Source organism: Hippocampus guttulatus, chromosome 12 (assembly GCF_054856545.1).
Source record: "Hippocampus guttulatus isolate MCC_2025c chromosome 12, RoL_Hgut_1.0, whole genome shotgun sequence".
Classification (NCBI taxonomy): Eukaryota; Metazoa; Chordata; class Actinopteri; order Syngnathiformes; family Syngnathidae; genus Hippocampus; species Hippocampus guttulatus.
This window is the reverse complement of record NC_141272.1, coordinates 11,041,556-11,068,259: the sequence shown is the minus strand read 5'-3', so window position 1 is coordinate 11,068,259 and position 26,704 is coordinate 11,041,556. Positions and strand designations below refer to the sequence as shown.

At 44.0% G+C, this 26,704-nt stretch overlaps 1 protein-coding gene across 7 annotated transcripts in view; it reads right to left on the bottom strand.

Moving 5' to 3' along the window:
* ppp1r37 (protein phosphatase 1, regulatory subunit 37) overlaps nucleotides 1–26,704 on the bottom strand; it is a 29,043-nt gene extending 2,339 nt beyond the window's left edge. For 3 of the 7 annotated variants that reach the window (XR_015102444.1, XM_086125345.1, XM_086125347.1), the window contains exons 1-11: nucleotides 25,166–26,703; nucleotides 12,321–12,418; nucleotides 9,952–9,997; nucleotides 8,800–8,900; nucleotides 6,222–6,341; nucleotides 5,473–5,623; nucleotides 5,239–5,394; nucleotides 4,187–4,299; nucleotides 2,486–2,627; nucleotides 2,229–2,395; nucleotides 38–1,301 (exon numbers count right to left, since the gene is read on the bottom strand). Coding sequence is in view for 6 of the 7 variants with exons in the window: in XM_086125345.1 (XP_085981471.1) it covers nucleotides 38–1,301; nucleotides 2,229–2,395; nucleotides 2,486–2,627; nucleotides 4,187–4,299; nucleotides 5,239–5,394; nucleotides 5,473–5,623; nucleotides 6,222–6,341; nucleotides 8,800–8,900; nucleotides 9,952–9,997; nucleotides 12,321–12,418; nucleotides 25,166–25,823 (3,016 nt within the window). In the remaining variant the exon portion in view is untranslated. Of the gene's footprint in view, nucleotides 1–37; nucleotides 1,302–2,228; nucleotides 2,396–2,485; nucleotides 2,628–4,186; nucleotides 4,300–5,238; nucleotides 5,395–5,472; nucleotides 5,624–6,221; nucleotides 6,342–8,799; nucleotides 8,901–9,951; nucleotides 9,998–12,320; nucleotides 12,419–25,165 lie in introns of all 7 variants that reach the window. The other 4 variants (XM_086125349.1, XM_086125350.1, XM_086125351.1 and 1 more) reach the window with 2 other exon arrangements.

Here is a 26,704-nt window from a genome sequence, read left to right as displayed (position 1 = left end):
TCGAGTATCAAGTGTCATGGCTCATACACGCACACACCGTGTTCCATGACACAGCTGCCAGGTTTGGGGCTGTCGGTGTCGAGGAGGTGGAGAGAGAATTCGGGCTTCATGCCGTTGGGCAAAAGTGAACTGGCGACCTTCGGCTCGCCCTCGTCGGCGGAGCTCTCATCGGCGCAGTCCTCCGTTTCAGGTTGGACGGCAGTGACGGATGTCGGTTGGTCGGAGGGGACGGGCTGTGCTACTTCCTGTCCATCTAGCTCAGTTTGATGATGTTCCCCATCCAGTTTTAGACTGTGGCTGTCGTTTGTGGTCACAGTTAAGGAGCTGGCGTTCACGTCTTTTGTGTTGTCATGACGTTCGGAGCCTTGCGTTAGTTGGTCCTGTGTGGATGCTGAGGTCTGGATTTCCTCTTCGGAGTCGCCACTTGTGGCTTCCGCCGGCACCGCTCTACTCTCCTCCACTAGAAGAGCATCTTTCAGTTCCTCATCTGGGCTCTCTGGTTTGATGGCTGCAGGCTGAGCAGACGAAGGGCTTAAATTCGAGGCTGGCGATTGTTCACTTGTCGGTGGCGGCTCTAAAGTGCTGCCAATGACATCGTGGTCGCGGCTGGGCTCTCGCGTGTGCTTCGGCGTGGTGCCGTGTAAGTTTTCGTGCGTCGGCTGCATTTGCTTGGCAGAGGCTGCGCCGGTTTCTGAAGTCTCCTTCAATGGCTCCTGGGTGTGGCCTGCGCCCATCTGAGCCTCTGGTGGACTCTCCACCCGAGTCACCATGAAGATCTTGTGACCCCGCCCGGGACTGGAGACGGATATGCAGCGGCCCGGAGAGGGAGGCGTGCCCGGAGAAACCGGGCTGTCGGTAACGGTGATTCCTGAAATGATGTTCGTTGAGGGCGGCGGGGATGCTTGTGAGGGACTCAACGTGGGCGCAACCACTTCAATTTGAGGGGGAGTCGGACTTTGAAGCGTGTTTGACTCAGACGAGGCCTTCGTGATGACTTCCTCCTCATCTTCAGTGTCGGAGTCAGAGTCCAGGTTCAGCGGAGAAACACTCACCTCGGTGCTTGCCTTCGCCTCGCTGCTCGGCTGTCCTTCGCTTCCTGTTTGATCCCCTCGTTTCCGGTCATTGCTTTCCTCCCCTTCTTCTTCTCTTGTTCCGTCTTCGGTGGCAATTTCGGCCATGGATGCCGACTGCCTCATCATCTGCTCCGTTTCCTCCCTCTCCTTGGCCAGGATGAAGTTCCTCTTGCAGCCGTTCTGGATTTCGGCCAGCAAGGCACGCTGGGTCTCAATGAAACTCTTCACCTGTAGGACACAAATACATTTTCAAAGTGCAACAGAACCATGCAAAGATTCATTCTCAAAGTCAGAATTTCAAGATTTTGCACCTGTTTAGCACTGCGGTGAATGAAGTAAAGTAGCCCCCCTTATTGCGGGATCCTTGTTTGCGGTCACGCTACATTGCAGACTTTTTACCTCTACTTTGTTCTGCATCCCATTTATTTTTGGCGTAATTCCACTGTGGGCCACCAGGTGGCGGGACACAATTATATGCCAGCACACACTTGATTTGAGTGCGGCAATTATTGCCATGAATGCAATTGTACCATATAAAGATGCTAAATATTGAATAATCAATCTAACTTAGCGTATCATATTATCAATATAACAGGGCCAGTACCGGTTCTGACACGGCAACCCCAACTCGACTTGATGGGCCACCACTCAAAAAGGCTTCATGTCTGACTTTGGTCATTCAATACAAACCCTGGAACGCAACTATTCAAATTCAAACAAAGCATGAAGTCCACAGTTGAGGCTTTTTTTGTGCGTGTAGATTTCTAGTTTTATATTGAAAAACAATCAGCGTTTTTTACGGCTGAATTAACACAGCATGATTGAAGTGATTATTAAAAAGTGGCTTAATTGTGACATGCATCTAACAGCATAAATAACCTGCATGGAATCGGATATCTTCAGACTGGAATCAGACCTCTTTCTAATGCCTATAAAAATCCAAAAGGAATCGGAGCCTCAGTACGAGCTTGACTTGCTCAGGCGTACATTTCTGGGGGGAAAATGAATTCAACTAGTAAAACTACAAAGTATTACAACAATATAGAAGCAATGTGAATCACATTTTTGGGGTCCCCACAGTGCAGTAGCCTTCTTTTTAATACACAATATCTAATCTTTCCACAAACTGTTAATTATTGACTAGCATAAGCTCACAGTTTCTTTCTTGGGCTCCCGGTCTAGGTCGAGGCGCAGCAGAGAGGTGTTCACTTTCAAGGCGAGCGACAGCGCCATCAGTCCACCTGTCTTGATCTCATTTTCTCGCAGATCCAGACGCAGCAGCCTCGGGCTCTCGGCAATAAATTCGGCCACCGCTACCGCCCCTACCGAACAAGGCGGGGGAAGAAAAGCGTTGGGATGAAAAATGCACAAACAGTTTAAATTGTGAAACTCGAAACGTGCTTATTTGTCACCTTCACAGGACAGTTTAGTGGAGGCGAGGCCGAGTCTAAGCACAGAGCGATTGGCGATCAGTCCATCTTTCAGCTTGTGGATGCCTTCATTGCCCACTGAGTTATGACCCAGGTTTAGTGTCTCCAGACTTTGGGTGCAAGGCTGAGAGAATGTAAAACAAGCAAGCACTTAACAAGTCATCAGACATTTGAGAGATACGATAGGTTAGTGTTGAACATTTTTGAGAAGTAATCTAATTGTGATTGCATGAAACAATATGTCAACATGAGGATCGGACTTGCTCAGCACGGAACTTTTCCCGACAGCGTATAAATTAATAAATAAAACAAATATTTAAAAAATTAAGCGCACCAAGGGACAGGAATCAGTGGCTTACAAGACTACGAAATATAGTTTTTAGAAATAAAACCTCTGGCTTGTTTTTGTTTTATAATAATAATAATAATAGATTTTATTTATAAGCGCCTTTCAAGACACCCAAGGACACTTTACAATAACAAAAAATGAAGAACATTTATGTGGGGTTTGCGACAGCGGAATACAAATTTAAGACAACAACTGCACTGGAACAGGGAGAGTTAGGTGTGGCATTTCAATCCAAATGTGCGGCCAACCATGAAAATGATAAAAACCAACAGAACAAAATTGGCGCTGCTCTGACAAGCGGGCATTCAGCGTCGTCTAAATGGGGAACGACAAACAATGAGCTCCTTATCGGCCAGCACCAATGTGACGAGGATGAGACGACTCCTCAAAACAAACGAGCCCATTGAATTTAGTTTTTGAACATCTTCGGCGGTTAATGCGGTGCAAATGCCGCAGATTTCCTCAAGTAGCAGCAGCTCTATGCTATCAAACACTCGTGTTGTGCAGCTTTAAAGATGCCGCCCTTTTGCCAAGATGAGCTTTAAACAAAATTAGATAAGTCAAATAGATGAGACAAAAATATTTTTGATCATTTACGGCCCGGCGGTTCACTTCATTGCCCTACACCGAGGGTCGGCAACATGCGGCTCCAGAGCCGCATGTGGCTCTTTAGCGACATCTAGTGGGTCCCTGGAGCTTAATTAAAAAAATGTTTGAAAATGGGAGAAGATTTTGATCGTAGGCTAATATAGCTCAAATAGATGTAGATACATGCTGCAGTTCCGAAAAAGGAGAGCTGTGGTGTTGGTTTTTTAAAACGTCCACTTTATTAATGCTTTTAACAGTCTCAACAAACACAGACACGTCTACGTCCGACTCCGTGCCTTCTCTCTTCTCGTTCGACTCGAGAGACGTTCAAAGACAGCCTCCAAAAAACGGAAATTCATGATCACTTCACTGACACTAAGAACAGCGAAAATTATCCACCAAAACAAAAAATCAAGCAAGGAAATAATCAAATAAATTTTATGGGGGCGTTCGTGAACGCACAACAAAGCAATGAATAACCTAAACAATTCTGAGACAGGCCAGTCTCCTACATACATATAGCATGTGTTTCCTTCATCATAAGCTTTATCGAAGGCTTTTATTTTTTTGCAGCTCCAGACATATTTGGGTTTTTTTTGTTTTTTTTTGTCCTATATGGCTCTTTCAACACTTTGGTTTGGCGACCCCTGCCCTATACTGTTTCATGACACTCGTCGCTCCAATTCTTTTATATTGTCTTGCTGTCATCTTTCAATTTAACAGCGCTGGTGTGAGTGTGTGTATACCAGTGCAGCAGCAAGGTAGCCCATGCCATTGTGTGTCAGCTGGTTGTTCCATAGCACCAATGTGACGAGGCCTTTCCTCTGCTCTTTTAGTCCTTCACACACATAGGCCAAACCTGTGACAACAACCCCCCCCACACACACACGCACACCAAACACAGTCAGTCAGTCAGTCCATCTGTGTCCTGCTAAAGCTAGCAAAATATCATTAGCAGCAGCATCCAAGTGGGCACGGATTCATTAGCATGAAGACATTGTTCTGCAACGCGTCAACACATTGTGGCAAACGGGGCCGTACAAAATGAGGAACAAGTCGATAAAAAAAAAGAGAGGACACCCCAACAAAAATAACTCGGGATGAATCGTTCAGACCGCGATGATAAAATTATATCATCCGCATTCATATTCATCAACCACGACTCAAGTCTCCAGCTGAGAGATATTTTTGTGTTCTGTGTGCATCGGTTACATAAATGGAGATTAAATAAATATGTGGGCACCAGAGAGTTGGATGCTGATGAGCTCATGAGTCCCTCTAGTATTCAAACGCATCAAAAGAGATGCCGGAGTGTTTTTGCCAACATGGATATTTCAGGTTATACAACAACATTATCAATCAAACTTGAACATTTGCTGCAGACCACAAAAGCTACATCGCCACAAAGGTGCTGGGTTTGCCCTCGCAAAGGCAAGCGAAGTGAAAGTAAAATGTGAAGTATAAAATGTTGTGTGGCCTTGCATCAGGGCAATTGCTTTGGACCACACCAAAAAAATTATGTATAAATTGCAGGGTGCAGAGGACACACGGACATACAAACATACATGTGCAGACGCTCAGTGAACTCATCGTTCTTGATTTCATAGTTCATTCCATCCGTTCATCCATTCCATTCCATTTTACAGTTACATTAGTCCAAAAAAAAAAGATCATTGCAAGCTGCGAGGCAGGAATGACACTTTTAACTTTTTGTTGTAATTTAATTGTTCGTGCGATTCAATTAATTGTTTCGGACCTAAATGACCAAAAAACGGATTAATAGGGGCTGCAACAGTACCTGAGTCCAGGATGTGGTTGTTGCGCAGGTCCAGAATTTGGATGTTGTAATTGAACTTGAGCAGGTTGCCGAGCTGGGCTGAATCCTGCAGGCCATTGAGCTTGTTGTCGGCAAGGTACAACTCCCGCAGGTTCATGTTCATCTTCAGAGCCGTTGCTAAAAACATGACATGAAATAATTTCCTTCATTCAATTCATTGAACACTGTCATTGATGGGGTTTGTCCCACACTTACCCAGCAACATGAGCGGTCTGCCGGACAAGCCGGCATTCTCCAGGTGCAGGACCGCCAGGCTGCTGCTGATCCTGAGCGCTCGAGCCACAAAGGGAGCCGAATGGTCCAGTAGTGGCGTGTTTCTTGCATCCAGATACTGCAGAGAGCTTGTCTGTGGTGGTAGAATACAATCATGTACCACTAAGGAACATTTGTTTTCTACAGATGCACACGATTACCTTATCAGCTCCTCATTTGCTGTTAAATTAGCCAGTGATAACCTTGTGCAAGCGGCATTCACATTTGCAGTTTGGACAGGGAGTGGTGAATCTCTCATCTGGAGGGAGTCTCAAAACACCCCCACAATAAATCGTTCATCACTTTTTTTTTTTCTCCAAATAGTTGCCACAGAGGTTGGGAAAATCCGTATGTGCCCTAGCTCCGCCCACTGGTCTTCGTGGTGACAAAAGCGATAATTGTGTATTTTCACAGAACAATGTCAGAGATATCAAAATGTTGAAACAAATGCTCCAGATGACTAATTTCAAGGATAGACCCCCCCCCCCGAAAGAAAAAGAAAAATTGTCTATTCCAAAACAATATAGCCTATTGACGATTTATCATTGTATGCTACTATATACAGCATGTGAGGTAAAACTCATATACGATAAATTTTTGGTACATGTTGCAATCTCAAGCCATGTTACAGACAAATAATAATAAGCTCTATGCACAGCACAACAGAAGCTGCAATGGAGGCTACGGCTTACCTTCCTCATCATGTGAGCGGCGGCTTGCCATCCCCGCGTGCCGATGTGCTTGTTGAAGGAGATGTTGAGGTGTGTGGCTGACTCGTAGTACTCGATCATGTCAAACAGAGCCGAGGCGCCCTGAGAAGCAGAGAACAAAAACCAAAAGCAAAAGGCAACAATCAATCGACAGGTAACCAACGTTGAACAATGTTAGACAAATATAGTTAGTTAGTTCAAGCCTTTGCTGGATGCGAGGATCGCTGTAGTCATCATGGTAACTGTTGCATGACAAGGGCTGACTTTTTCCCGTCTTTCGGAGGCTGAAGAGCAGATGTGGACTAAGCACTTGTCGACCAGTCGTAGATCGGGATTCGTTATCGGCAGATAATCAAAATCAAGTGACTGAGTGTCAGGTGAGGGTAAAAAAAAAGATCGGGATGTCCCCATCTATTACGATTTATTATTTATGAACCACAGCAAGTTGTCCTGGTCCTGAGGTAGCAAAGCAGCAATGCCACATTGCTGTCTTTTTATCAAATGCTGTGCCATTTTAACGCCAGATGTAACGGGCCACACATCTTCCAAAAAGTTACATTTTTGACTCATCAGTCCACAGAATTTCTTTCCAAGTCTTGAGGATCATCAAGATGTCTTTTGGCAAATGTGAGACGGATCATTGTGTTTTTGGACAGCAGTGATTTTCGCCTGGGAACTCTCCCACGGATGCCATTTTTGGCCAGTGTCTTTCTTATGCTAGAGTCATGAACACTGACCTGAACTCAAGCCAACGAGGTCGGGAGTTCTTTGGATGTTGTTCTAGGTTCTTTTGCAACCTCTCCTGTATGAGTCGCCGTCACACTCAAGAGTAATTTTAGCTGGTCGACTCTTGGGAATGTTTGCCACGGTTCAGGTTTTCTCTATTTGTGGATTATAGGGGTGTTCACACGGCACACATTTGCTCCGGCGCTGCACCGATGTATTTTGTTGCGATATATTTTGCACCGCAGCAAATTGTGTGGAGCGTTCACACGTACAAAGCCGCTGAGCGTGTCTGCACCGGCACAGCGTTGGTGCAGCCCCACTTGCGTTCACACGGCAGTTTCTGCAGCGGAGCAAAACGACAGAAAACAAATGAGCTGTCGTGTTGGTTCTTTTTAAAACGTATACACAACTCAAGCGACTACTGGACAGGCACGTCCTTCTCCTTCTCGGTCTCCGTGCCTTCTGCTGGAGAGTGACCGCCCCCGAAAACGTAAATCAACAATGACTTCAATGACACTCAGAAAAGCAAACACGTAATGCGCCAAACAGAAAATCAAGAGAGGAAATCACAAAATAAATTATATGGGGGGTGGGGGGTTGTGGACACACAACAAAGGAACAAACTACACAAACAACTTCGAGACAGTCCAGTCTCCTACAAAAGGAAAGATGTTACCAGCCAAGTCTTGTGTCGTTATTAAACAAACACATGACGGAAGTCCGACAGAGCGCGAAAGCAACGCATTCTCGCCGTACGTAAACTCTTCACAAGCATTTGCTCTGGAGCAAATTTAACCCAGTTGCGTTCACACGTGCAAATTTACATCGGTGCTGCTTCGCTAACAAGCATTTGCTCTGGAGCAAATTTTTAAACCACCTCCCTGAGGTGGATCAAATTTGGTCCGGTGTAAGCTGTTTTCCGGGGCTACGCCGGAGCTAATTTGCACGTGTGAACGCTCTACTGGGGCAGCCCCGGCGTAGCACCGGACCAAATCTTGCCGTGTGAACACCCCTAATGATTCCAACAGTGGTTCACTGCAGCCCCAGAGTCTTGGAAATGTCTTTGTAGGCTTTTCCAGACTGATATATTTCAAAACATTTCTTTCCCTAATTTCTTGAATTTACAAATACTTTTCACGACACTGTACGTGTGTGTGCGTGTGTGTATATCTGCGGGGCGGCTGAAAGTGAGTTACATCGAATTCAAAAGCAGTCCACCCTATCTGGTTTTAACGGATGGCTTTTGAAAATGATCTATGCTGTAGATCCTCGTATATCACTTGTAAGTGTCAATCTATTCTCATCACACCATCTGGATGTGATGAACTCATCCCCTTCAATAGATCCATTTGCTGTCTTGCCTTCGCCTTCCCTTTCAGGTTCTTATTTCAGTTGCGCTCATCCACCTCAGGCTGAGGTGATGCTATTTGGTGACTCATTCCCTTCCCGGGGCTTTTGGCCTACATTGGGTGAAGAGGGGGCATGTGCATCTGGAAACGACGGGTTTGTTTGGCTGTCTGCATGTATTTGTAGGGCAAGAATTGTGAGGGCAGCGGACGAAACAGCATGCAGTAATTAAAGTGAGCTTTCCATGCCGGTACGACCTCAGTCTGACTGCGTGCACAACTTGTGTCTGTGACTGGAAATAAACCTCACGGTGTTTTACAGTTTGCGATCTTGTGACAGGATGCGCCCCTCAGGTCTACATTATAGTACCTGCCTCTTATCTGCCTGCAGCCTCAAAGGGGATGTGGTAGAATCAAAAACGACACACACTCAACCCCTTGGTCACACCAGTCTGGAGTATCGAGAATTAAAACAAATTTCTTCTTACATCTTCATCTAAGTTGGTCTGCTCCAGGTCTATCACTTTAAACTGGACTCTCTTTAAAACTTCTTCCAGGGACTCGCAAGCCTTGTAGTCCAATTTTTCACCTGTGCACAAACAGACACAGCCCGTGTGTTATGATTTGCAGGACAAAATAATTTACAGTGCGACCTCCAACGTGAAACACGTTCAAAAGTCGTAGATTTTAAACAACTAAGTCAAATAAATTTGGGGAGTTCAAACCAGCAAATCATGGAGAACAAGGGTGCCCAACCAGTCGATCACAATCGACTGGTGCGTATCGAAAACTGATACCCGTAAAGCGGAAATTTTGCTCTGACTTTTTGGGGGGGATTTAATGATCAGTTATTGGATTAATTCTTTCAGCCCTAGGTACAGTCAAGAACATATTTTGAACATTACCGTATTAGCCCGAATATAAGACGGCCCTGATTATAAGACGACCCCCTCTTTTTCAAGACTCAAGTTTGAAAAAAAACTTTTTGAACACCAAATTCATTTTTATACTGAAAATAATTACAATACATCTGAAACAAATGATTATAACAATATATTTGAGAGAAAAAGCATGTTATTTTGCCTCATTCAAATCTCAATATCTTAACATTTAAATATGTAAACTAAAGTGCAATCACAGTCGTAAATGAATGGCCTCTGGTTTTTGAAATGTAAATTACATCAAAACTTCTCCTCAGCTGCCAGTTAACCTGGCCAATCTTCTACCCACTTTTCTCCACATTGTCGCTACGTTTCTCCATTTTCTGTTATCTCTTCTATTATTTTCTTCTCTTTTCTTTCTTACCGCTATTTTTTATTTTCCTTCTTCGTGACGGGTTCACTTTGGCCTGGGGAGTCAAGTTCAGCATTCGCTTCAATGATATCTGGCGCCATCTAGTGTCGTGAATGGGTATAATGTCTAGACCCCGAATATAAGACGACCGCCACTTTTTCAGTCTTATTTCAACGCAAAAAACACCATCTTATATTCGGGCCAATACGGTACTTGTTGAAAGTAGTGCCATAGAATGGCTTGGGTTCAACTTTGGAGGCTTCGCTATACCGTACTGTGTAGGTTGTCATCAAATGTAAGCACTTCATCAGATAAACTTGTGCCAATTTGCAGTTGTTGATGCTTACCTTTTAGATCCAAGCATTCATTTCGCTGGGTCAGGTCTTTAAGTTCCTGTAATAATAATTCAAATACAACAACAGCACAAGTGAGAAACAAAGCGCTTTCTTGTGAAATCACATCTTGCGCTGCACATTTTGAAACATCTCCATACCACACAAACCACTGAGAGAGAAAAAAAAAATCTAAACAAACTTCCCTTTACGTAATCCGAGATAAACATTTTGCTTGGTAAATCTGGTGCTTTCCTGTTCTCTGTGTTTCTGTGTCGATGCGCATGTCACTGCGAACGTGACGGATTCCGCTAATTAGCAGTCGGTATGAACTCTGTGACAGTTAAGGCTGTCGGGCAGCGCATCACACTTTAAACAAAACTATTTTTTGCCTCTTGCCCTGGTGATACACTCACCCATGCAAACACTGGGAGTGCTGCCCTCGAAACTATGTGCCAGCAAATAGTTGGCTCTCCATCCCATTCAGCATGAACTCCATTACCTCTGCCCCCGTGCCACACTGCTGGTAATTATCTGAGCCCGGCTGGACGTGCTGACACCCCCCAGCCCCCGCGTGACTCAACAGGTCTTAATAAGCTCATTTGACATTACGAAACATATATCCTGTGATATATAAGAGAGGGTAATAAAGATAAAATACAGAAAGTTAGGGTTTGGTCATTTATATATTACAGTACCACCTCAATCATTAAATTAACAAACAAGATGTCTGTGTTTACATGGCAACATAGGTGAACGTAGGCCAGCACAGTGGAAGTGACTGTCTTGATATGCCCATTCCAACTTCAAATGCGATTTAAAACACAGCTCATACAGTTTACTAAGGTTCTATAAAAGGTGGCAGTTTGACACTGCACGGAATTGCTTTCTATGTACAAACTGGAGGTGGACCAGCATCCCAGGAAGGATTGCGTTCAACCTCAAAAGCTCCACAGTCCAGCATACATACGGTATGCTGCCCGAGGACAAAACCCTGGGGTTCTTTGTAACAATGTCCGAAGATGCGGGTGGCAGTTGCAGTAGCAAAGATATTCACCACGCAGCTGCTAAACAATCATATTTATACACATCGAGCGACACAAACAACCGGCCTGAAATGCACATATCATGTCAGGCCCTTGGCAAGCGGCCGCATGCATGACAAACACAGAATACACATTCACAGAAAGAGGCACGGTCTGAATGGTGACTGAACTCTTCTCACAAAATCCCTAAAAGGGGCCAACAGTTCTTGTCTGACAGTCTTGTTTACATGGTTGCTTCCTGAAATGATGACTCAGCATAAATTAAAAAAAAAAAAAGCTGTTGGGAGAAGTGCTAAGCATCACAAATATGATAAATAACAAAAAAGATGGGTGTTTAGTTAAAAAACAAAAAACAAAGAGGTACCAACTGAAGAAATGATTTCTCAGAATATGACTGGGAAGAAGGGAAGAGGGGCTGGTGATTCTGGCCGAGATACTGGGCCAGTGGAAATGTACCCAGATCATAAAGTGAAGGCCTGAGCATCAGCTTCGCAGTGTGATGTGTTTTTCCTCAAGTAACTGTGACGTTAACTCTCGGTTGACCGGGCGTGAGGGGGATTCCTTTGTTGAGTGTCTCGACCTACCGGTAACCATTTAGAGCTCTTCTTCATTGGGGGGGGGGGGGGGGGGGGTGTAACTAGGGCAAAAATTGATTCAAATACACAGCGATCACATGTGCTAATTCACATACACAGGCAATCCTCACCACACTGGATTTGAGGAACTGCTCCTACAGAGGGATTATGGGACACATGACTGCTGGCTAACCCACAAGACAAGGCTGCAAAAGAAAACAAGAAACTAGAAACACTAGTCTTTCTGCTGGGGATATTAGTAGTTTATCTAAAATCACAAACGTTTTTTTTTAAATTTTATGGTGAATCCTTACAAATGCCTCAAAGCCAAACATGCTGTCATGGTTCTGGTAGAGGGAGGGATCGGGTCAACTTTGCCCAGTTATGTGGTTGGTTCCTATGGCTGATCGAGGCATTTGCACATAGACCGGAGCTGTCAGAGCTAAAACGTGTTCGCGCCCACACCGATAAGCAGCAGTAGCAGTTGCTAGCTTCAGGACGGCAGAGTCAGCGGGAGCATAGACTGCAGTAAATTGCAGTTGAGTACACTAAATTACAGAGCAAATGGCATCATGGAGGGACAAAAAAAAAAAAAAAAAAAAAAAGCGGGAGTTCAGCCGGCCGGGGGTGTGATTACATTTAATGAGGCATGTGACATGAATCCCAGTCGCTATTCATCGGTGTGGTTTCGCAATGTGTTTTATCCACAGAATGTGTGTGCGTTTGTGTGTGCGCGTGTATGTTGGGAATCGATGGGCCTCACCTGAATCTGTTTGAGCACTTTAGGAATGGGCTTACAGTTGAGCTTGTGACAGGCCTGTTTATACGAAGACAGGATGTCGTCCACTGTCACATTCTGAGCTGGAAAAGCACACAAAAAGAAAAACCAATACGGTTTACGTTTAGTTGACATTGCAGTGTCAAGTGTAGTTTCACATACGCCAAACCACTCTTCCATACACACGCAGGATGGTCAAATATACAATGGGCCGTTTTTGCAGACACACATTTGCCTTGAATCTTGTTTTCACATGTCCAACAACAAACACAAACACATAGCGTAAAAGGTCAGGATGCTATCTGAAGACAAAAGCTGCACGACTAATCCTAAAATGGGTAATTGGGGAAATATTACAGACATTAAGAACTATTTGAAGACATGTATAAATATGTTTTGCATATCTCGAAGTTAGTTCATCCTAAAAGCGGCTTCATTCACATTTGTTTTAAATCAGGGGTCCTCAACCCCTGGGCCGCGGACCGGTACCGGTCTGTGGGGCATTTGGTGTCGGAGGCACAAAAGAATGAAGGACTTACATTACGTTCCGTTTTATTTATTTCGAAATCGGAAAGATATTTTATTTTGAAAAGTTAACGGATTCTCTGTAACATCCGTTGAGAGTGTGTTACTCTTGACACAGGTCAAGAAGCGCTTCTTGGTCACGTGATCGGTTCCCGCTAAAACGAAACCCAGGAGCTCGCAAAATTAGTCTTTGGAAAGTTTCTTTGCTAAGGGGAAAAAGCCTAGCGAGGAGACAGAAGACAAGCCTACAATGTTCAAGAAAAAGAAGGTGAAATTTAATCGACTGTATCAGGAGTCCTACATAAAATACGGATTTATCTCAACGGTAGATTCCCACGCAGCAAGCCCACTCAGCATAATATGCGGCGATGGTGAGTTGTAATTTTCAAGCACTTAGAATTTATGGCGTATCTTATTTTGAAGGCATGGTTAAATGTGACCATAGCGACCAGAGAGTGTTGCGGCCAGATAGGATGTTCCTCATATCATGATTTGTGTTTATTATGTTTCGAAAAGTTTCATGCGGGTCATATCATATTATTTTGCTGTATTTATCCGTCACGCCTTAAAGGCCGGTCCTTGAAAATATTGTCTGACATTAAACCGGTCCGTGGAGCAAAAAAGGTTGGGGACCGCTGTTTTAAATGACTAAAGGCACTTGCTGCCAACAATTACATAGTCATCATCAACTAACTTTTTAGTTATCATTGTGGCTGTAGTTGGGAGCATTACAAAGCTGCGACACTACAGGGGTAAAGTGTAACCGTTTCATCATCGGATTATAAACATCGGCAGTTCTACACCACAGCGAACTAAAACAAGGGGAAAAGAGCAAAAATTCACTTCCTAGGGCTGCAGCTGAGTAGTCTACCGATCATCCCAGCAATTAATCAGTTGAAATGTGATTGTTCATTTTTAAACGGCATAACTCTGCATATGAGGTGCAGGCATTATTTCCATCCACTTGGTGTTGCCATCCTCCCGTTGTACTGTTGTATTTGTGTCTTGGGAGTCTGCATGCCTTTAAAAAGCAGGGCTTGGCTTGGTGGGTGACATGGGTGCCAGAGTGTAGTTGACAGGCTGGAAGCGTGTTGAGTTGCGTCAACATCTTGCAACATGGTCCGGTGCATGGGACGGAAGTGACATTAGTTCATGTGGAAAAATGATCCTTCATATTTATTTTATTTTTTTGCGTGATCGAATTATTTAACGGTTCTTCTGTGCATTCTTATCTTTACAAAGTTTTGATGTCTCCGTCTGAATCTCATTATAAATCTGCCGTCCAGTGAGCACTGACTAGTAACTTATTCGGTGTCACAGTGTTTCATAGCTTTCCTCCGCCGACTCTGTCTCAGCATGGATAAGAGTATTTTGATAAATATAGTTGAGAGGAGTGTCAGTATGGCTCTGTTGAGGCATGAATGTTCGCACCGGAATGGAGGGGCGGCGGCAGCGACAAGAGTTTAAATGCATCGCTTCAGAGATGTAGTCATCATGTTACAGCTCTCCGGCTCATGCTGTCAAATCATCCCGTTTGCGACCTCTTTTCTTTTCGTGCTCAGTAGTTCTGTGCGTAAAATTCTGATCTGAAGAACAGAAGACGAAAATGTAGGAAAGGTGTCCTGCAATCTAAAAAACTGCGAAGGTACTATTTGACTGAGGTTAGGGGGTTGAGATGCCTGCTGTCTGTGTGCCAGTTAAATGCACTCGGCAATCTAAACCGTCTCGCCAGAGTTGAGACCGTCCGCGTCACCTTATCAGTCTGCTCCATCTCCTTTCCACTGTTTCCTGACAGTGCAATCTGTCACTCTACTCATTCTGAGGTTCAACCACTTTCAGCGGGAACATGTAACCGCAAAGCCTAGGAGGCTTATAACAAACACGATTAAAGCTGCAGTCAATGATGAATGGAGCGGCCAATTCAAGAGGACACAGTTTGTGGAGAGTTTCATCAAGCACACACTCAAAAGGACTCATGTTTTATGACGACTCGTCCATTTTTGCTGAAGAATATATCCTTTTTTTTTAGTTTCGTGTTATTCGGTGAAGTTGCGTGCTTTCAGTGTAGCTCCGCATTGTGCCGCAACATGTCGCACTGAAATCTGCTGGAAGATGCTGCAGTGAGATTCAAAGCAAGAAGAAAAAGGACGCCCCTTCAGTGTAATGCAGTGCCACGTTTTCCCATTTTAGTATTTGTTGTGCCTACGGAGCAGAGAGAATTTTTGCATGAGTAGTATTGTATGCTGTGGGTGTAGTTGCTGCTGCGTGCGTGTTCAAGTAGATTTTATTTGAAGTCTTATAATTACCGGAACATCTACGCTATTTGCCATTTGATTAAATAGTTCGGTGTTGAAATAGTCAACGTGTAATTCTTGTTGTTTTATGTGCCAGTTTGAGAATAACATTTAAATGGGAGTGCGGAAAAGCTTGAAGCAATCACTTTGCCTCTTATTTGGATAACTTTGCAAACATGAGTGTGAGAACGGGCCTTGGAGAAGACTTTCAAAGCTGTTACAACAAGTTTTAAGTGTGTATTGTATGAGCTCTCTATAAACTCAGATTTTCATCTAACATGGGTGAGTTTGAAATTTATCCCCTGCGTTAATCGAGGTGGGTTTAGAGTATAGTGGGTTCAAGGACCACTGGGAATTGCGAAAATGACCCTAGAACAGTGGTTCTTAACCTGCTTTTGACCGAACCCCAGGGGTTCGGTGAATCAGTCTCAGGGGTTCGACGGAGCCTGCTTGGCAATGACTGGCTGCAGATGACATTGCTTGTCCAATCAGTGTTGCAGGAAACTGAGTTTGCTCAGTAGTCAACATGTGACTGTCGTGATTGTACGCCATGTGATTAAAAAATATATAATAATACACGCTATGCCAGGCAAAACAAAACAAAACAAAGTGGTCAGACGAATATGTACAACATGGATTCACATGCATCATGGGACATGATGGGACTCATTGTCCAGTCTGCATGATTTGTCGTGCCAAGTTGAGCAACTCCCGTCTCGCGCCGGCAAAACTGAAGGAACACTTCTCAAATCATATTTTTATTTTTCACGAAGGGTTCCACGAATCTGCATATGGACCGGTTGGGTTTGGTCCCTCTAACAAGGTTAAGAACCACTGCCCTAGAACCTCTTTGTCAAAACAGCAGGCTTTTGACTTTGTCCTTTTATGGTATGGGTTATTGATACTATTGTTGTACGTCCTATCATGATAGCCAAATGTTATATTTTGGTGGCTTGATTTAAAAAAAAAAAAAAGATCTCATAAGTGTGCCAGTATTTTACTTTTTTTTTTTTTTAAATTGGGAGTTAGCCCACTCAATAGAGAATGCAATCAAGTCAAATTCCACACCGCATTTGCTCACAGTATTTCAAGTGTGCAGCCTTGCAAGCTTGAATGGTACAAGGTGTCCCTTCCAGCGAACACTCAGCCCGTGGAAGAGAGTTATTGTGCCGAATGGAGGTGGCGCAAGTGTGTGCAAACACTTCCAGCGGGAAAGGTGGGGTTTGCCGGCTGGTGGTCTCTTGCTTACCACACAGCATTTCCACACATACAACTCATTGATTGCAGAAGAGAGTAACGGGTAAACTGGGAGAGAGAACTCGTGAGTGTTCAAGCCTTACGAATGGGTCAGGTACTGGGACACCTTTTTTTAGAGGCCAGATCGTAGCACTGAATCAGCTCGTAACAGTTAAATATTTGGTGATAACCGGGCAGAGAGGTGCAGCAGCCTGGAAGGATCTTTCATATGCCAGCTATGTGCTGTTATTTCTCTTTTGTTTTTCATCACTTCCTTCTGTGCTGCTGGTACATGCCGAGAGGGAGTGGTGACTGGGAGGAGGGGGAAACGGCTGATCCAAACATCTTTGAAAAACCATGCTGGGAGGAAGCAGAGAGGCGACGGCAAACACAAACACGACGTGTAAAAAAGGTCAAGATGATGACAGTGTCAACCGAGACAAACTACAATCCCAGTTTAAGAGGCTTAAGATCAGGTCAACGCAGATCTGTAAAGAAAAATCTACTGAAAGGAAGGCAGCATCGATTGATTTTTTTTTTTCATTCACAGGCTACCTGATTCAACAAACTGATCTATCAAGTCTCTGGATTTTGTTAAACACTGGGACACTTCCCACCTCAGGTTTTGTTTGGATCTTAAGGTGTTTAAACATAAAGCTATTAAAACTCATTCAATACCAGCCAATTCTGGACCAAGTCTGAAAAGACGTTTAAGAACGTCTTTGGGAGTGAATGAGTGAAAGTTAAATCATTTCCAGACAGTTGCAGCAGTGCCACCATTGCATGCGAGCTACAGTACAATTTCCAGACTGGTGTCAACAACTGTGAATAAAAAAACTTTTGGCGACAAGGGAACTCGAACTGCCATAAATTACAAATCTATTGCTACAACCGAGGAGCTGGTAGTCCTGGTTTAGGCATTTCTCTGTTGTATAGCTAATCTCATCAAAAAACTACAATCAGGTTTACATTACATACAGGTTGCGCCTTCTCGGCGGCATGGGTACACCAGCACTGTTTTTGACTGGGAGGAATGCTGGCGCCATTTGACTGTCGTTGCTGGACAGTCCCGAGGCGCTTGTGTCTTGCGCCTGGAATGGGCAGCATTTTTCACAGTCCCGCTTTGTTCAGCGGAGAGATCGGTGCTGTTGAACGGTCTGCGTCTGGATGGATGTAAGTCTTGAGGAGCCGACGATGAGAAGAAAGGAGCGTTAGCGCGGAGCGTCGATGCGGATTTGGAACTGGGAGTCGCGGCTTGGGGTTTGAAGCGGATTACGTGGGACAGGAGAAGTGAACGAATCTCTTTTCGTCAATGGACGCTGCAGCTTCGTGTTTGCTTTCAAAACCTAGCTTGTAGCAGACGTGTGCACATTTTCAGCATGACGTCTCTGAGCCACTGGTGAAAGGACACTTTGATCCTCTCCTCTTTCATCTATAACTGCTTCAGACGACAAAATGTATGCAGAAAAGTGGTGAAGATTGCACGACTGTCTGTGTCCTATGTGTTGTGTTGTGTTATTTTTGTTATTTTGACTTCAAAATGGCGCCGCGAGAGTGGCTGCCTTTCCAGCAGCTCCTATATTTTGTTGTTCTACTTCTTCCTTTCATAACTTTGCTGCTGTGAATTGGGAATTTCTCCATTGCGAGACTAATAAAGCTTTTCTTTTCTTTTTTCTTTTTTTTTTTTACATTAAGGCAATTCATGATTATTAGTTATTATTCAGCTAAATCCCCTTCTGCACCCCCACACTTCAACATTGGGTTTGAATTTTAATATCGCACCATCAAGTATAAATTTCTAATCTGTTTGTAGAGTACTTGGACCTTTGCACTTTTAAAAGGTACAATAAAACCCTTCACACAGCAGAGCAGGTCGCGGTTGATGTGCCAACCAATTGACACCCTTGCCCCCCCACTCAAGGACATCCTTGTCCAAAGCATGTGATCAAATGCTGCAGGTCTGGTTTACATCTGGAAATCAGCAAGATTTTTGAGCTTTCAAAAAAAAGTAATGCCGCGAACATATGCTGCCACACATCAGTGTAACTGCCAATCAAGACAGCGTAATGGGAAGTGACCATGCAACCTATGAAAACAATATCATGTACCTTCATTTAACTCATTTGTGGGCGTGTGTGTCAGCATCAGACTCCCAATGTTCCAGCTCGACTGGGACTGTTAAGTGGATTTAAGATTTTCATTACCAACATAGGATGCATACTATGTTGTCAATTTTCTTGATTAGAGAATAGATTAGTCAAGCCACTGTAGACCCCCCCCCCCTCTCCCCCGGCTCTGGTTCCGCAGTGGGTAATACACAATTATCAAACAATCCTCTTGAACTAGTTCTCTGCAATGGAAAGAATTAGGTAATTTCCAAGAAGTAGTCATCAAACATGAATTAGTTCTCAAGTCTCTCTGATACACAACTCAATAACCAGTAAACAGTTTGTCGTTCAATGGAAGAGATTGCAAACGGAACACTTACAGATACCGGCACGTAACCAGCTTATAATAATCCACTTTGTCACAGATGCAAACTGACTGGCTATAACGTTAGGCCCCAATTCCACTGAGTGGTACGTCTTAGTTCAGTTTGCCACAGTAACCAGGGGTGCACATAGAATTTTGGATTGGTTATCAAATGAGGGCCAGAGATTGTTGCCTGGTGCTCATGTCCTGGTCTGCTCCCTGGACACTCTGGAGGAGGTGGGCAACAGGAGGATGCTAGCTAAGATAAAAGCTATGATGGACAGTCCCTACCACCCCCTCCAGCCCACCCTGACAGCACTGGGTAGCTCCTTCAGCCAGAGACTGTTACACCTGCGCTGCAAGGAGAGATAGCGCCACCCGTTCCTACCGACTGCTGTCAGGCTGCTGAATAAAAAATAAAATACGTGAAAAACCAGTAACAATGGTAAATAGCACAGCCACCTTATCTATATCCATATTTATATTGCACTTAATTGAACTGTGTACAGCTCTCTCTAAATCATTTATTTTTGTGCATGTAAACACTTTGTTTTTCTTCTTCTACCCCCCAATTTTGCTGCTGTAGACTGTACATTTCCCCAGTGTGGGGCAAATAAAGGATATCTTAGCTTATCATTTATGTACTGACCCACGGACTTCACATGTAATCACTACCATCTGAAAAGTACTTTCATTAAACTTTTTTTGATCCATCCAAACTGAGTAGTATCTATGAATTTTTGACAAGGTGCCTGGTGAATTTATGACAGTCTTTTGTGTAACTGTTGGATGATGCGCTAAACAAACACTTTTTTTTTTATGTGTGAAGACCCAGCTGACATTTTGTGTGTACGGGGGAAAGCTGAGCCTTTGTCAAACACCGTTGTTAGGCCAATCAGCCTTAAAAGGTCACTGAACATTTAACGCTAGCGATGACATCAAATTGTAGGAACAGCATCACAGGAATATCTTTCCGATACAAAGCAAACAGGCACAGATAACTTCAGCGAGCAAGAACAACCATTTATGCACCTTTGAAATACAGCAGCTCAAAGTTGAAAACTGCCGTGAAGAGACGACTGAAATCAGCTCCGGCTCAACATGCCCGTGCCAGTTTTCAAAATAGACGCCCCGCTCCCAGTCAGCACCACCGCTCCCGGGACACCAGAGCAACGTCATTCACACTTGACAGCTGGCTGGTTCCACAGAGGTAAGCGGGAGGAGAAGGACTGTGGCTCTAATGCTGGGAACTCAAATCTTGCCTGGACAAAACGCTGATGAAAGTGAGGTGTTAAAATGAATATAGGGGCACATCCCAAAAAGAGTGGGATTCTAAAGCTAGCACAACATATATGGATACCACTGAGAACCCAAATCAATGCAAAACAGATTATTTCTACACGCGTGGCGTGATAACTGACACTTTGCACTTTGGAATTCCAGCATTTGCGCGAAATTATTTGCTGATTAATCATGTCTTAAAGTCGCTGAGGCTAAATGGCGCGCTCATTGAGTTTGCGGGCGAAACAAGAACAATACCCACGATGGCAACACCCCTCAGCAAGCAACATTCTGTGTGGAAACAGGAGATCAGAACATCCAGAGAGAATCCTCGATTTCATTCCCCAAAACATTTTTAAAAACCAACAACTTAAAACTATTCATTTTCCCCCATAGATAATGAACAAAATTTATCCAAATGCTTATCCTCATTTATCACATTCAAATGAACAAATCTACAAATAAGTACCACCTGGCACCCCACAAAATCCACAAAAGATTTCACATTATCAGTCCTCAAAAAACAAACAAAACAAACACACAAAATCTCTCACACAAGTACTGAGTGGGTACAGATGGTACAATGGAGGGTACAAGGGTTCTATTTTTAAATGAAGGGGGTATTTAGTGGCCGATTCACAGCGCGCAAGTGTGAAGTGTTTGTCGGCGTACCCATCAGTGGGAGCGCAAGGAATTCCTGTTTGACGAGCGAGCAGAAAGGCCTACACAGACATGAGTATGGACCAAAAGGAAAAAAATAAAATAAAATCACTGCTACACCCTTTAAAAAATATATACAAATATTTCTTTTTGCTCCTACTTTTGCGTGCTCTATCACACAATCCTTTAGGGAATTTGTTTCTAGGGGAAAAGTGTTTTGAAGAATAATTCTCAGTTTCTTTGATCACACAAACTAGGCCAATGGAACACTCAAAAGCACATGAAAGCACATTGTTTTAAGCGCGGTTGGTCACAATAAAAACACGCTCGTTGCAGAATGAGCTGCAACAACCTGTAGACCAGTAACAGTGACTCACTCGGTTGCCAACAAGGACAAATAACATGTCGCCAGTCGCTAATAACTCGGTGCCAAGAAGTTTCGAAGACACGACGAGGAGCTGAACGGAGGCCACAGCGTTGCATTGTTTCATGTTCGTAAACGTAATAGTGTACCTCACACTGAAGTAGACGAGTAATCACGCTGGGAAAGTCTACTTCATGACGTAGCAAATAAGTCCCTTGTGGTTCAATAACACTTATGGTGACGGAAACCTCTGATTGACAAATGACAACACACATCTGCGATGCGATCCTGCGCTCTCATTAAGTACACGATTCATTGATGTAGTCGTGCTGAATCTGCCACACACAGAGCGAGAAGTGAGGTATTGCAAATTTGTTCCCAAGTACAGACGTATCTTGAGACTTTAAAGCGACGGGACTCGATTTGAGGTACGCTCCGCACGAGACAATATGTCCTTATGCCCGACCACGCCAGTACAAATGTCCAAGTCCCATCTTTATACACAAAACACCAACTGAAAATACAATGAACTGTGACCCAAAAATGTTATCCGTATCATCCCACCCCGTGTAATCATGTGGATTGCAGAGCACAAGTGTCGCCTCTGTTAAACAACTGTTAGATCCATCAGCGTAGATTTTCAGTCACTCACGTCATGCTAATCCACAAAGGGTGAATTGAGGCAACTGAGCTTCTCTTGTTTGTTGAAGACCTTTAATCCGAAAAGCTTCTTCATTTCTAAAGTTTAGGTGTGAGAGTCACAAGAAGCATACAGTGCATAGGGAGACGCCACACCCTGAAGAAGCTTTTGGGATTAAAGGTCGAGAATCTTCAACAAACAAGTAAAATCCATTTTCCCCAGTTCAATATTTGCAGATTTTTAGGGCTGTTACTAGTTTAATCTTGGTTGTAGGGTATTATTTCTATTCCCCCGCTCCTCAATTACCATTAAGGCTGTGTACGAATCGGTGGGGACTCACATTGGCTTTAGGGCGGGTGTGGAAAAGCGATGAGCAAATCAGAATTTTTGGACACAAATCAGAACGAATCTTTGGATTTTGTTGTGTATATGTCAGTCAGAAGCGGCCCGGTGGTCCAGTGGTTAGCGCGTCGACATCACAGTGGGGAGTGCGTATGCACTGTGCGGAGGCAGGCAGGGCTTCTTTGAGCGAGACAATTGGAAGTGTGTGTACATGTGTGGGCATAGTTAGCCAGCTAGTGATCATTAAATTGAACTGTTAGGAATTCAGTCAATAAAGCCCATCTCGGCTCGCACTCAGTCATAGCAAGAAAGGGAGTTTGCCAACTCGGGTCCCAAAGAGACATTTCTTCAGCTAGCTTAGCTACAGCTAAGATGGACCTGGTCCGACGAGGTAACAAGGATAGATTTCCAGCAATGACAGTTGCAAAATTCAACCTGAATTCTTCGAGAGATCCTATAGGATCCTTTTCTAGGATTTGTTTAACGATAGTTATAGTCGGCCATTTTAAACTAAAGAGAAAAAAAACATTCTGGCGGTAGAAGGGGCTGCCACAACGCGCCAGTGTACTCTCCAGGTCAACAAATAATTTTCAAATAAGTGAGAGTGAGGCTTTATAAAGGGCTTTGGGCACTGTATGGTGTAGATGAAGTGCACTCAACCTAATGTTTGCAGAACTATGAATGACCAATTCAAGTCCATTCGGAAGTCATTCGTTAATGTCAACACAAATAGCGACTCGGGATTTAGGGTACGAGTCTCTAAACACAATCAACTGGTTTGGACTCACAGGTGGAAGACTCTGTTGAGTACCGGGTACCTTATTTAAGTCAAGGACTTGGATTCGGATCATCTATGACCGGTGTGGTGTAGTTGTGTCCATCTATTTGTGCCGTTTGACAAGAAGTTTAAATGTTTACATTCGTGGTATTAGCTGCCAACTGGCTAGCTTCCATATATATATATATATATATATATATCATAGCATATCATTTCTGATTAAAAGTGTTGTGCTTGTTGTTTTAACATCTTATATTACATCAGTGGTTAATTTCATTTTATATTCTTGCAACAGTTAAGGTAGCATGTTATTTTTACCCTGCTCATTTGTGAGACTGTCTTACCGGAAAGGCTGATTTTGCTAATTCGGTTAAAATGTGATTTAAAACAATGCCTATACAGTTTGAATCCAGAAAAAAAAAAACATGATTTCAAATGTAATTGATCCCAATCGGAATTTTCATTTTTAAAGCGGACCAGCGGACCAAATTGTGGCCAACCAGAGCGTACGCTGTGCAGGAATGTGTGTTATGTGATCGCATTTCGGTCCATTCCTTTGAATTTGTGGAGGATGATATTTCACCACCGAGCGACTATTTTGCAGCAAATTGGAGCCTCACACCTGCCAATAGAAGAGCCCCAAGGGCGAAACGGAAACACCATCCTAGCAGGCTGACTATTGTTCCTCCTGACTCAAGGTTCAGGCAGCAAGTCATGTTACCTTCCATTCATTCATTGCCACAGCAATCTAGAGTTGCTCCATGAACATTTACAGTCGCCATTTATTCAGCTCTGTTCTGAACTGTGACTCATTTTGTCGATGAGGGGGAAAAAAGCTCCTGGCATTTTGATCTCAGGCCCAATTCGTTTTTTTTTTCTTTAAAGAGGAGAAAGTAAAATGAGAGAACTTGCCAGACTAGTAGACGAAACAAATGGATACTGAATGCATTAACAAACCCTGCAGTGACAAAAGGTTTGTGGGAATGCAAACTCTAATGGCACGCATCAGAATTATGGTTAGAGCCATTAGATAATGTAACTTACGATGACAAACAAAAGGGTCTGCCTGCTCAGCGCAATGTTGGACCAAAGCAATGCTAACATGAATAGAATGAATGAATGTTCTGGGTGGGTAAGTAAAAGAACAGTAAAATTTTGGCTAAATGTTTGGAACTAATGATCAGTGATGCAGACTGATTCAGAACCAGTGAACAATTTGTATCGAAATCATACTTTGATTTGGTGGCGCTATGGTTTAAAAAAAACAACAACTGGTCATGCCCTAACGCGGTGTAAGACAAAAATGAATTTGTTTTTTAACATTTTGCTTGACAGAGCTGCTGAAGTGCTAAACACACCTCAATGGGATAAACAGCTGTGAGCCAGCAGACATGCAGCGCAATTAAGGCAGTGCCATGTCCGGCATCAACTTCCTGGACAAGTGTAAATACAATTTACGACAGTGGAATCTACCCACAATACACTAACCATGTTTATCTCTTTTACCACCTTTCAGTTTCTCTGCATCAATCAATTGATACATGTTCATTTCACCAAGCCTTACTTGTATTGAATGTCACTACGCTGCCGGGATGACTGATGTAAAGCTTCAGAAAATACGTGCAGGTTACACACCGAATTAGTCTTTTTAGGCATAAGAGTGTACTTTGCGGCTTTGGAAGTAAAGAGAAACCGTTTTGTCGCGCAGTTGTTTGTATTTTCATGAAAGACTCCAACTGGCGTTTGTAAAAGGGGCGAGGACTCGGCATATTTGTGTTTCCAGATATTATTCCGTAGCGAGGACACACTGTGGCATACAGCAAACACAGAGGCACATATGATAAATGATCATTAAGCAAACAAAACGTATCAGGGGGACTTTTAGCGTGGGCATAAATGGTGATTTGAGTTGTGAAACCTTTAGCCAGCATTGTAGCTTTTGACCATTTTTTTTACCACATGATTTTACTTTCGTTTGTATTTTAAGTGTGGCCCTAATACTCCTAAGTACAAGGAGTACTATACAAGGAGTACTAAGGGGCCAAAAGTGGAGTATGTTGAGATTCAATCCATTTCACGTGTGACCGACAAACACCGTTGAGACAAATATGCAGGTGTGCTCAGAGGCATGTTCGTGCAGGCACACTGAACAGGTTCAATAAATGATAACAAGAAGCTTCACACATTAATAGAAAGACAAACACACACAGGCACGTACACACACTGGGAGTGTATTACCATGTCTCCAGGGGTCCTTCGGTTCCACTGCTCCAGAAACAATGTCGTCATCTGAAGGAAACGTCACCCTCTTGCCACTTAGCTTGTGTTTATCATCCTCTTCCTCCACTGTGGGATACAGCACAGCATGGTCCGTGCCAGTTGGCTCGCCTGTATGGCGTGCGTTTGACTGGCTATCTGCCTCGCTGTCAGCCAGGACAACTTGCCTCGAGGGGTCTGAAATACCACCTGACTGCAACGGGACAGTTGTCTCGGCTTCCAGCACGCCGCTCTCGTCCAAGCTCAGGTCCACACCCATGTCCATCTCCCCGCCATCGTCTTCTTCTACCGGGTCATTTAAATTAAGGGGTTCGGCGTCCTTTGGGTCCTTCATTTTATCAATGGCACCGTTGTCTTTGTGGTCCCCATTGCTTGGGAAGAATGAGTCAGTCGGGTTCGGTGACCGAGTGTGGCCACTGCTCTGTCTATTCCCATTGACCTCATCAATTTCCAGTGTGTCCTTAACCTGGTGGTTGTCCCCCTTGGCCACCAGAAGGTTGTCAGTGAGCTGAGGCATGGTTTCAACGGGGAGCACTGTTTGCCTATCGGTATCACCGATCAGCTCAGAGATGCAGACTCCGTCCGTGCAGAAGCTAGTGTTACGATGACCATCGTCCATGCTCGTTTTGGTCTTGATATTGCACAGATCGAGACGCTGCTCTCTGATATTCACGTTTTCATGTCCAGTCCAACGCAAAAGTCTTTCACTCTTAGCAAACAGCCTCGACCGGCAAATTGACAGGGATATAGTTAACAGGCTGCAAAATTCTCAAGTGGACACTTTGATGACTGTTTTTTGAATTAGAGTGCGAGTGTAGAGATCATCAATAACACACCAGAAGATGCCTGTGTGACATGCGAAATTGCAATCGCAGTTCGGAGGCAACTTTATGCCACTAAATGACAATGGATGGAGGTTGACAGCAGTTAATAAAGGACTACCAGCCAGCCAGTCAGTCTGGGCGTCTCCGGTACATTAGCAGGGTGATCTTTTTCTTTTTTTTACAGTGACTTATTCATTTGGAACTAGGCGTGTTGACCTGCTGTTAGCTAGCGTGCTACAGTCGATGCCCCGCAATGACACCTAGGCCCAGGCATCCTCGCATACCTGCCGTGTCACGTAGGACCTCGAAGTGCATTATTTAGGACGCATTGAAAGTAATCGTCGTGGTCGTCTCACTTCGGGTGTCGCGCCGCAACAATCGGCTCACATCCCAGCTCGTCGAACAGCACTGGCGGCTGGAAAACAAACAGGCGTCACACCGACATACACCGACCGAGACCTCTTCAGCATGTCTCCGAGGGGCTCGAGAGCAGACACCTACTATCGGTCCGGACTAGCATTCGTTTTTTTTTTAAGAGCTATGTATCCAGTAGGCGGACAAGTCCGCGGAAAGTACAGTAAGTTGGACGTGTTTTTGTCTAACGCGATCATTCGCAGGTAGGCGGCAGGCTAGCTCGTAAAGTCCAACAAGCGTTTGTTGTTCACACATCTGACGT